The 12,544-nt window shown below is 45.8% G+C and overlaps 1 protein-coding gene across 1 annotated transcript in view; it reads left to right on the top strand.

The window, feature by feature from the left end:
• Window positions 1-383: 383 nt before the first annotated feature.
• Window positions 384-12,544, top strand: part of DUSP11 (dual specificity phosphatase 11) — a 34,643-nt gene continuing 22,482 nt past the window's right edge. Inside the window, exons 1-4 of the mRNA XM_088470848.1 lie at window positions 384-558; window positions 2,872-2,947; window positions 3,038-3,169; window positions 7,909-8,032. Of these exons, the coding sequence (XP_088326974.1) occupies window positions 449-558; window positions 2,872-2,947; window positions 3,038-3,169; window positions 7,909-8,032 (442 nt within the window). The 5' untranslated portion in view covers window positions 384-448. The remainder of the gene's footprint in view (window positions 559-2,871; window positions 2,948-3,037; window positions 3,170-7,908; window positions 8,033-12,544) is intronic.

The following is a 12,544-nucleotide window of genomic DNA, read 5'->3' as shown; positions in this document are numbered from 1 at the left end:
CATGGGGATACGTGCACTGCTGAATAATGCCCCAAGACCTTTAATTTGGTATATGATGTGCCCTGCTCAGACAACGGCATCATAGAAATATGTCACTCATAAAAGTCATCCTTCTGCTATAAATATAGACAAATGAAAACTACCTTACTGGTGGGTGATAGCTCCACTTGATGTATAAGCTGACTTTATGCAAGTACAGGTAATTGTAGACATGCACTTACATGCTGAGACAGCCATCAATTTCCAGTATCAGTAATGGCCTCCATAGCCAATTTCTACCGAATCAAGAGAAAATTCTTTTAACCCATTTCATTGAAACTAATGTCTCTGTCTGTTTTGCCCATAGCTAAAATGGCGTGCCCTGTGTCGGCCGGTGACGTCATATTGTGCGCTCCGACTGCGGGATGACGTGTCCGTACTGCTTCCACGGTCATGGTGTGCGGCGTGGATGGGGCTGTGCTTTCTCGCTAAGTTTCCAGTTTCATTTCTCCGGCTCCCTGTCACCCGCCACATCCACCTCGGGCCCCCCGCCGCCATGAGGAACCACCTGCCGGACCGGTGAGTGGGATCTGCGGGGCCGGGGGCACAGCATGGAGGGTTCAGCCTGGAGAGCAGACATATCAGGGGGTGATGGCCCGTTGGTGGGAGAGAGAATATGTGCTCAGGACCCCTCATAGGAAGCTTGGGCAGGACATTCGTCATTATATACTGTATGTGATATATAGAGCATGGAGGGCATATATTTAGAAGTCGCATATGCCTTGTTTTTTCTTTTTGTACATTAATTGCTGTCGAAAGCTATAAGAAGAATCTTGCTACTTACTATTAACCGTTTCTTCAGGCTGCTTATTAATGATTTATAATTCTGCATAGTCTTGTGACTATGGCAACCACAGTCACAGTGAGCAGAGAGTCTTTGAAGTGCTCCTCTGAGCGCTGTGTGCTGTAAAATGCCCCCTTCCCTGCTCGGTGTACTGTAAAATGCCCCCTTCCCTGCTCGGTGTACTGTAAAATGCCCCCTTCCCTGCTCGGTGTACTGTAAAATGCCCCCTTCCCTGCTCGGTGTACTGTAAAATGCCCCCTTCCCTGCTCGGTGTACTGTAAAATGCCCCCTTCCCTGCTCGGTGTACTGTAAAATGCCCCCTTCCCTGCTCGGTGTACTGTAAAATGCCCCCTTCCCTGCTCGGTGTACTGTAAAATGCCCCCTTCCCTACCCCCTTCTTCTCTCCTCAGATGACATGATGGGAGCATGTGTTACTTGCAACCATAGCTGTTTTTTTGTTTTGTTTTGCAACCCCCAGAGAGATTTTAAAAAAATGTTATGATTTGTAGGATAACAGCTCATAAAATGACATTATATTTCATGTGCTATATAAAGGAACCTATGGGGGATACTGGCTGCTTTAAAATAGGAATATGATGATAATGGTGGGAAATAAGTAATTCTGAACATCTGTGAGCAAATTTTGATTGTTAAGAATAGAGCCAGGTAGGATGGGGCTATTTACAATTGTAAAGCGCAACGGAATATGCTGCACTATATAAGAAACTGTTAATAAATAAATAAAATAAATAAATTTATTTTAAGATGTATGTTTAAGGCAAGGTTGCACATAATGTAAGGATGAAATTAAGTTGGTAAAGTGAAAATCGGGAAGAACTGCTCCTGGTTGAACCCCAGCAGATTTTTCACAAGATGTAGTAGATATAATTCTAGATTATATTCATTCATAGGAGGCAATGTATAAATGCAGAATAAGAGAAATCAAAATGTGCTGACTTATTTGCGGATTTATTTTTCCATGGCGGATCAGGTTATGGAGGTAGGACTAAAGCTGGCCACACATCTAAAGATTATCTGTCCAACCAGCCAACTAGTTGATTGGTTGGAATGAAAATCTGGTAAGGAGTTAAAGCACATGACAATCAGCAATTTGCTCCCAAACGCTGGAAAATGGACAAAAACTGTTGTTTTGAACAAATAGTTTAGATCAAACATTTAACAAACTTGTCTGACGACCATTTTCACCTGTTTCCTGTCATTTAGGAGCAAATTGCTGATAATCAGTTACTCCCATACCTTACCAGATTTTCATTCCAACCAATCAACAAGTTGGCTGGTTGGATGTAAGTTGGTCTAGTGTGTGGCCAGCTTAAGTACTGGTCTTGCCTATTGAGTATGAAAAAGGATGGGGAGGCGGCAGAAATGATCACAGGGTGCATGGCATTCAACTTGGAGAATGTAGAGGTGTGTACACACTGGGCGATATTACTGAGCGATTACACGATGATGTAATCGTGCAAACACTCAGTAATCGTGTACTATAAAGACAGAAACGACCAGCGATGCGCGCTCCCGCTAGTCGTTCCCGACATTGTCCATCGCCTGAACATGCAGGCCAATTTGTCGATAACGACTGATTGGCCATGCTCAGGAATGATGGAGATTGCCTACACTGAACGACTGATCGTTCAATGTAGGCACTACAGGGGATCAGGAACGACTGTACGATTACGATGTCGCCCCAATGTGTATGCACCTTAAGTCTTGTTAAATAGATGGGTTGGGTACAGGATTCCGGTGCTCGGGATCCCGACTGTCAAAATCCTGACGCTGGTATCCCGTTAGGGTTAGGATACCGACACTTGTCGGTAGGTATCCTAACCCTCACTGCACCCTGAACCTAACCCACCCCCCCTAGTCCCTAACCTAGTACTTACCTTCGGGATGCTGACGCCTGTATTCTCAACATCGGCATCCCATGTGCCGGCATATTGACCGGATCCCAAATAGATAATGGGCTACAAGTGAATGATAGAGCAAACTAATATACCTGGCGTATATGTCTTACTGGTTTGCTTTTATTGTAGTTGGACAGAGTACGTACCAGTTGGAAAACGTATACCCGGAACACGTTTCATTGCTTTTAAAGTTCCTTTGAAAACAGTAAGTCCTGAGCTTTTTAATTCACATCCACTTATTACTTCTGATGTAAGTGTTGTTGTGTAGTCAGTGTCTTCTGCTCTTCATTTTCAGAAGTATGATAACAAGCTCGAGCCCCGGCAACGGTTTTCACCTACTGATCTTATCACAGAAATTGAGAAACAAAATGAAGCGCTAGGACTGATTGTGGACTTAACATGTACCGATCGATATTATTTCCCAGAGGTAAAACATAATTGCTATTAATTAAATATGCATTATAAAGCACTTAAGTACATTTGAAAAACATTACATTGTAACATATTTTCTTCATAAATCAAAACATTTAAGTTTTCTTTTCTAAAGGAGACCATTAGGGGAGGGGGGTGGAGTAGGATGTGACTTGTGTTTTACTACAGCATCAAAGACTTAAGCCAGTATCTTGAATAAAGTTAATTAAGTATCAAAGAACCCTAATCCTATAGAAAAAAAACTATATTAAGCTATTATCTATAGGTGAGTCAGTGCACTTTACCTACACTTCCAAATTGTTCAAGACACTTTTTTTAAAAGAGGTAAGTAGGATTATATGGGAATAACAATACTTTTTTTTTCCTTCCAAAAAGTAAATCTTTCAGGTACAGATGATGAGATCGGCTATTTATATAGCGCATATATATTCCGCATCGCTTTACAGAGAATATTTGGCCATTCACATCAGTCCCTGCCCCAGTGGAGCTTACACTCTATATTCTCTACCACATGTACACGGACACACTTCATTTTTTGTCAGGAACCAATTTACTATATGTTTGAATTTTGGAAGGAAATTGGAGTACCCAGAAGAAACTCATATAAGCACAGGGTTAATATACAATCTTCACACATTAAGTCTCTTTTTTTTTTTTTTTTCTCCTTGGCAAGTAAAGATGGTTGGCAGGAGGCAAGAGTGCCACCTGCATGCCATCGCAGCTGCCCCTTGCCAGACCCAGTAATATTACATATTGGGCAGGCCCAGGGACATTTCTATAACATTTACCACTAAGTCATATCTAGGCACAGAACTACATTGTGTATACAAAAGAGAAGGGAGATTCCGCACAGAACCTTAATATATTGATTAAAGTAAATCAACCATCTATTATCTAGATACTTATTGTATCACCATGTTATGTTCGTGGTGCTCCCAAAGCCCAGTTTAATACATACATTAAACAGAAAAAAGAGGAAGAGAAGGGCTAGTTGCTGGGGCACTCTTCATGGATATTCATATAAATGTTAAAATATATCCTTTTATTATGCATCTGTAAAATTATAGGGGACCCATACAAAGTAAATGCTATCAAGTTTTATGTATTAAGCACCTGCAGCAAAAGGACTTATATTCCATAAAGGAGCCTTTCGGCAAACTATTATTAAAACTACATTCCACTGGGTTTCAGTTGATTTTTAATTTGGTAAAAAATTGACACTTCACATGTATACTATTTGCACAGATAGGTGGTTTTAAAATGCTCTGCCATGTCCATTCTAGTCCCAATTACACTCTTTTGACCTACAGCACCTGGTATTCCCAAGTGGTCTCCCATCCAAGTACTGACCAGGCCTATTACTGTTTAGCTTCCAAGATGAGACGAGATTGGGCAAATGTCATTAAGCTGATGTGAGCGACCACCATACTTTTTGTCCCCCCAATAGATGAAAGAAAAAAAAAAAAGGGGGAATTTTGTCATGCCTGTAAAATACTTTTTAATTTTTTTGCGTCTGTGCAAGACACTGGGCGCCCACCCTCCCCTACCTGGCTGACTGGAGGTTTTGCCGTTCCGGCATCCAGCCTATTACAAGTTGGTGTGTTAGGAGAACACACACACGCACACTCTTCCGTTCCTGGTCCTTGGGCTTGTTAAGTATAACTGGCTTTCTGGGCTTCAGACTTGGGTATAGGGGAGTAGTCTCTGCTGCTCCCAAAGAAATTAACTCTTTGGTGCCTAGACTTTCAGCTGTACCTATACCCACAGTCTCGGTGTCCACCATGGACTCAGAAGAGATGTTTTACAGGTAAGACATAATCCCCTTTTACACTTTGTGGTCTTCATCTTTTTCTTAAAATATGCATCTTACAACACTAATGCAACTAAAGTATGATGCAAGGGTACACCGACTACTGGGGCTGGCAATATATTTACTTCTGTGGGCAACCAAGTCTCAAATCTGGGTATAAAAAAGGCAAAGACCGTTCTGATAAGAGTGGCTGTGCCATGCCTCGTGCAACTATCTGTGCCTTCATACACACTTTAGTACTTTTTTCGCAAAGAAATTTGCATAATCTAGGGTGCCTGGTACACTGAGAACAACTTTATATGCGGCTATGATGCGAATAAGGACACAATTCAGGAAAGTGCAATTCGCTACCCATGGCTGAGCGTCTAAGTTGCTACATACATCTTGCGTCATATATCGCAAAAAAGCTAGGTGAATGAGGACACATCTGTATATCTGGTATGGACAATATTTCATAAAAGGTCTCCATGCACTGCCTGGAATTTCTGTGGGCCTGTTATCTGGAGTATTTTGTGTACATGGGGAACGTCTTGAAACCGGTCATATTAATAACATTGGAGGTAATAGTCTTAGCAGGCAAAGAGCCACTTTACGTGTTAAATTATAGACGGTACAGAGAGCCCTAAACTCTTGCCCTGGCATTGTGATCTGCGTTTTATAAGAGGGCACCAACTAGCAATGGGCAAATGTTACGTTTTGTTTGCCAGGTTTAATGTCACAGCTGAGCTGGTCGGTGGAGGAACCCCAGACAACCTCTAGAACACATGGATGACATTGGGTAAAGAATAGTGCCTTGCAATTTGTATTTCCCATCATAAGTAGTTATGACCTGCCAGAGAATCTGGACCGTGCGGAAATAAGGGACATGTAGACGTGGACAAATTTGTTGGTACCCTTCCATGAAAAAAGAACCGCCCATATTTTTATCTAAAATAACTTGAAACTGACAAAGTAATTGTCATCCATCATTGTTTAATTGAAATCCGACTTGGATGGGTCCCTTCTTCAGACCTTACGTTTCAGTTATTTCCATGGATGTTCAATAGGATTCAGGACAGGGCTCATAGAAGGCTACTTCAGAATAGTCTAATGTTTATTTCTTATACATTCTTGGGTGCTTTTAGCTGTGGTTTGGATCATTATCCTCTTGGAGGACCCATGACCTGCGACTCGGACAGAGCTGTCGAGCACTGGGCAGTATGTTTTGCTCCAGAATGCCTTGATAGTCTTTTGTTGTGCCTTGCACATATTCAAGGCATTCTGTGCCAGATGCAGCAAAGCAATCCAAAAATAGAACCACGCCTCCTCCATGTTTCGCTGTAGGTATGGTGTTCGTTTCATTAAAAGCTTAATTTTATCATCTGCGAACATATAGCTCCAATTTTGACTTGTCTGTCCAAAGGACATTCTCCCAGAATAAGTGTCTTGTCAGTATTCCTGTCCTAGCTTTTATGGTGTGTTTTGGAAAGTGGAGTCCCCTCGGGTCTTCTAACATGGAGGCCACTGTCGCTCAAAAAGTGTCAGATGGTGTGATACTGCTGTACCTTAACCTTGAGTTCAGCTTGTATCTCTTTGGAATTTTGCCTTGGCTCTTTTTCTACCACTTTCACTATCCTACTGTTTTTTAGGGTCTATTTTTTATTTTATTTTTTTTCCTTTTGTGACTGCGTCCAGGGAGGGTGGCTACAGTCCAATGGACATTAAACTTCTTAATATTTGCAACATGCTTGTCTATAATTTTATTTCTCATCTCCTCAGACAATTGTCTCCTTTTTTGCTTTCCTTGGTTCATGTTCAGTGTGGTGCACACAATGATACCAAACAGCAGGGTTATGCAGAGAACAGAAAATGCAGGTGCACACTCTAAGCACTAATACTGATCATGAAAATTGTAGAGATTACTACAATCGTTTTGAGTATTAATAAGGTTTCTTGAAAAGTTAGGCCACAAATGCATTGCCACATACCAGGTCATGGTGAGCCTCATCAGGTGGGTCCCTAAACTAGACTTATGGTACTATGCAAAAAAAGAAAATGCAGGTGCACATCCCGCCATCCCATTACCAACTACTTTTCTCCATTTTAATAGGCGGACTGACTAGATGATTGAAGACACGTGTGATGCAAATTCAAGAAAGCAATTAGTTTGAAATATCACTATAATTAAATTATAGCATTCCCGCTAGGCTAAAACAACCTGCCGGGTGCCGTCCCCACCTGCGGATGGGAAAAACAGCGGTGCACTGGTCACCAGCATCTATTCCCTGACACAGGAGAACTTGGGGGCAGCCAGGCATGTCCGTAAGTGCCGGACATGCCCTCATGTGATGAAAAGGGGGCACATCTTAAAAACTCACCTCTTTTCTTGTGGCCATGCCCCCTTTTCGGGTCGAGGAGTGCACCTTTCTAGGACCAGCGCTGGACCTAGAATGAACACTAAATAATTTTATTTCTGGGGTGTACCAACAAATCTGTCCAGCCCATTTTAGAATATATTTAGAGAATAAGCAAGAATTGTTGTTTTTCACAGTATTTTTGCTTTATATGACATGACCTACCAAAGGCATGCAGGTACAATTGCTTTTACTGTAATCCGTTTTCAGGTGGAATGAACCATTGTTTCAGTGATTTGTAAGGGCACCAGCTAATCAACTTCTGTAAAAAGAGTAAAGGAATGGCCATGACAGATGGAGGATAATCTAGGTTGTTACATACCCTGGGGATCTAAAACATTCTTGCTGTCCTGTATCCAGGCCCGCTCAAGGGTGTTCTGATAAGTTTACAGTTTTTAATCAAACAGATCATTTGGTGTTATTAATAGAATACTGGCAAAACTACTCCCTGAATCTCCATAAACTGCGTGATCTCAAATTAACAGTTTATTTCCTGGCGCACGTTTTGAGCTCCTTCTCTCTCTCTTTCAGGAGTTGCCTAGAACAATAAAGTATCATAAAATCTTCACAGCCGGACAACAAATACCCAGCGATAATGTTTATTATGAGTTTAAAAGTATTGTGAGCCAGTATCTGAGACAGAACTCTGAAAACAGTAAGTCCTTTTCTGTTCTGTTTGTTCCAGACCACAGATAGCAAACCCTTGTTCTGCTCTCCTCCTTGCCAAGCCTATAATGCACCACATAATGATATTTTTCCATTCCTCTCATTTAAAGCATGGGAAAACTGTTCACAGGTGTGTGTATTTCTTTTTCTCTCCCTAAAAAAGCTAACTGCTGATAGAAAATACAATGACACGTCCAACCTAAAGTGAATGTCGCGTGCCTGACTGCTTCCAAACTAAATTGAGAATGAGAAAAACTTTATTTATTTATTTTTTTAGCATTTGTTACTTTGTAATCCGTTGTTTCTCAGACACAGACTGCAAATGTTTTACATATACAGAGTTGTTTCTGTCAGTACTTTCTTTATCGAGGTCCACAGGGATACCATGGGGAGTGTGGTTGGAGTGATCCAGTTACCAAAGGTCAAAGTTTTAGCTCCCAGGATGCACCGGTCCAACTCCACATATACCCCACCACAGGCAGACAGGTTTATGTTTGGTGCCGGCAGGACCTTTTAGAGTGGGGGACTTCTTCGGCAGCCCCAAGCTTGATTGTTATGAGTTTATTTTCTTTTTTTTACATCAGAGCAAACCGTGCTAGACGTTCTGATGGGCGCCTGCGCTACTGCTCCATCTGCCCCCGCCGGTGCCGCAACACTGGTGAGCGGTCCGGTGATTACGGCAGGCGCCAGCGGAGCTCGGCTAGCTGCTCCACTGGATCCCAGGGCTGCAGCCGGACAAACGGGGAATACCGGTAAGGCGATTCCCCGGTCGCGTGTTTATGCAGTCCTTACCTCCGGTTGTGGAGACCAGATGGAGGACGCTGTAGTGGGGCGTCTAGTTGGTCCGCACACCCCACTATCGGGGCAGTTAAGTCCTGGCGTCATTTGATACAGCAGTGGGAAAGTAGACGCTCCCCTGGCGGCCCTTCCCCCAACCGGGAGCGCGAGCCCTCACAAGAGGTTTCCCGCCTATGAGCTTCTCCTCCTCCCTGTTTGAGACGCTCAGCAGCCATTACGCAGGGCTTTTCTGAAGCTACAGGTCTCAGGATATTCAGGTCCAGTCTGTCCTGGCATTGGAGCCTGGGGATTTTATGGTTTCTCTGGACATTCAGGATGCTTACCTGCATGTACCTATTACTCCAACCCACCAACTGTTCCTACGGTTTGCTGTCCTGCAGTAACATTACCAGTTTCGGGCGCTGTCCTTCGGTCTGTCAACAGCCCCTCAGGTCTTTACCAAAATAAATGGCAGTTATGGCGGCTCACCTCAGGCATCAGGGAGTCAGAATCCTGCCATACCTAGACAACCTCTTAATCTTGGCGCATTCACCGGCTGTGTTGCAACGCCATCTCCAGCTGACTGTGGACTGCCTGCAAACACATGGCTGGCTCGTCAATTGGAAAAATTTCCCCCATCTCTCTATCCGATACAGCAGATGGTACATCTGGAGACACTCCTGGATTCTCGAATACAAAAGCTCTTTCTGCCAGTGGACAAAATTTCGACAGTCCACCTGTGTGTGCGCAACTTGCTTCACAATCGAAGGGTATCCATTCAATTGGCAATGCAGGTCTTGGGGTCCATGGTATCCAGCTTTGATATGGTGGAATATGCCCAGTTCCTCTCCAGGCCCCTTCAACAACTAATTCTCTCCCGGTGGAACGGGCAGTATCATCTGATACGGTCCTCCTCTCTGGAGGTTCGGCTTTCCCACTCATGGTGGCTGCAGATGTCCCATCTGAACAAGCATTGCCCCTTCAGGATTCCAAATTGGGAGCTTCTCACTACAGATGCCAGCCAGGGTTCTCCGAAAGTTCAAACAAGAAGGCGGCACGGTGATACTAATAGCCCCAGCCTGGCCCAGGTGCTGTTTGTTCACCGACCTACAAAGTCTTTCCATAGACTCTCCTTTTCCACTTCCTCTACGCCAGGATCTGTTAGCGCAGGGCCCTTGCCTGCACCCGGACCTACCTCGTCTGTCTTTGACTGCGTGGCTCTTGAGTCATCCCTCTTAAGAGCCAAGAGTTTCTCTCACTCTGTGGTCCAGAGGATGCTCAGGGCGCATAAGCCTTCCTCAGCCCGCATCTATTACAGAGTTTGGCACTCGTACTTTCAATGGAGCTCCCCCAGAGGCTATGACCCTACAGTTTTTAGGGTCTCCCCCAGTGCTTGTCTTTCTCCAGGCTGGGTTAGACCGGCTTCCGCCTGGCATACCTTTAAGAGTTCAGGTTTCTGTAGTATCAGTCTGTTCCAGCAAAGGATCACTCCCCTGTCTGATGTTAGAACCTTTTTTCAGAGTGTTCTCCACCTTCAACCTCCGTATGTTCCTCCGGTGGCCCGTGGGATTTGTCCTTTGTTCTCCGGGCTCTACAGGCTTCTCAGTTTTGAATCTCTGGGCATAGTAGACCTCAAGTGGCTGACGGCGAAGACACACTTTCTCCACACTATCTCCTCTGCCCGCAGGGTATCTGATTTATCAGCGCTCTCCTGTCGCTCCCCCTTCTTGATCTTGCATCCGGACAGAGCGGTCCTCCATACCCAGGCTGGTTACCTTCCTAAAGTGGTATCCCGGTTCCATTTGAATGAAGAGATTGTGGTTCCGGCCTTCCAGTCCTCGTACCTCTCTGCGGGTGATGCCTCCCTGGATGTGGTTCACGCTCTTCGGATCTACGTGGATCGTACCAATGCCTTTTGGATATCAGATTCTCTCTTTTTGTGTTGTACGGCTTTCTCAAGCAATGCTGGCCAGCTAATACTCTCTGGCTCCGCGTGACAATCTCTCAGACCTACACGCAAACTGGTCTTCTTGTTCCAAATAGGATTACAGCACATTCTATTCTGCTTATGGGACCCTCGTGGGCAGTTCGATGTGGCGCTTCTGCTGAACAATTGTGCAGGGCGGCCAGGTGGTCTCCCGTCCACACCTTTCTCAGGTTCTACGCCTTTCATACTTTTGCCTCTCAGGTTGCTTCCTTTGGACGTCTGATTCTCCTTTCTGCTCAGGATCGTCCCCACCCTAAGGGGAAACTGCTTTAGGACGTCCCCATGGTATCCATGTGGATCCCTATGAACCCTGAAGAAATGAACTTATGGTAGACTTGCCTTTGTTAACTTTCTTCGAAGTCCATAGGGTCCACAGGGCACCCACCCTGTCTCACCTGGCTTCAATGGGTATTTCTACTTCAGGGTCCATAGGGTATCCACAGGATACCTTGGGGTATAGGTGTGACGTCAGTCGCAGGGCACCAAAGAGTTAAGCTTTCAGCCTCCCAGGATGCACTAGGTCCCCCTCCTATACCCCGCCCCCGGGCCAAGGCACCTCAGTTTAGTTTGGTGCCCGGCCGGAGTCGGGTGCACCTGTTGGAGTGGGGTCTAGAAGAGCCCCTGAAGCTTTTTCTTCATGCAGCTGTGGCTGCACATCTGGATGAACAGCATGGACAGTCAGTCCTGACGTCCATGCTGTCTTCCCTACACCCCGCCGGTACCAGAACGCCGGTACTGATCCGGGGATGCTGGTGGGCGTCTGGGGTCACAGCTAGCGGTGACCCCAGATGCTCCGGACCATGGCCGGATTCAAGGGGGACAGAGGTAAGCAGCGGGGTCCCGCGGTGGGTCCCCGCTGATCACATGGTCCTAAGTCCCCAGGCAGGGGGCTCCCTGGGGACTGGCTGCAGCGTGGAGCCAGGCGACCAACCTGCGCTTCCACTACCCCCTGGGACAGCGGACCGCAGCAGAGCGGTAGCGCTGCGGCGTCCCAGGGGTTAAATGCATGCCAGGGGAGCGCGCCTTCCCTGTCTCACAGCCGGCGCCTCCCCCGCTGCACACAGCCCTCTCTGCACTGTGCTGACTGGTCCTGTGTCAGCGCTCCTCCCCCAGGCCAGCTTCTCTCTGCTCCTCGACGGCCATCTTCTCTGCAACGCATGGTGAACGCTGCTGGAAGTCTGGAAGGAAGCATCGTGGTCTGGGTCCCCCCGCATACCTCTCCTCCGCTGTGGCTCAGGTCTGTGTATGCAGCGCTGTGTCCTACCAGGCCCTGTGTCTGTGTAGTTGAGTGATCAGCGCTGTTAGTGCAGGAATTGTTATTTCTCTGCATTGTATGTGACTGTGCTAGCGCTGCCTGTAACTTTTCTTCTCTAAACTGTCAGCTTTATTACTGTCCCTGTTCTTTCTGCTAAAGCCCTTGCGGTGCGGTGCTGCAGGGTGGTCTCTCGCCTATTTAATACTTAATTGGTGAGAGAGGTCACATACGTGGTGCCATCATGTCTGAAAGTGATTTTCCCCTCCGGCTACAGTGTACCACGTGCAAAGTACCGTTAGCGGAGGGGGAGGGTAGCGCGGAGGGCCTTTGCCGGCAGTGTTGTCCATGGCGCGGCCTATTACGGTTACAGCACCGGTACAGGAGCCGCCCTGGGCTTGTTTCGCTCAGGCGTTACCAGCTTTAGTGGGCCAGTTAGCTCCGCAGCCCGCGTTTACTCCGATGGGTTTGTCCCAGCAGTCTGT

Source organism: Taudactylus pleione, unplaced genomic scaffold (genome assembly GCF_031769625.1).
Source record: "Taudactylus pleione unplaced genomic scaffold, aTauple2 ptg000105l, whole genome shotgun sequence".
NCBI classification, from domain to species: domain Eukaryota; kingdom Metazoa; phylum Chordata; class Amphibia; order Anura; family Myobatrachidae; genus Taudactylus; species Taudactylus pleione.
This window is presented reverse-complemented; position numbering and strand designations above follow the sequence as displayed.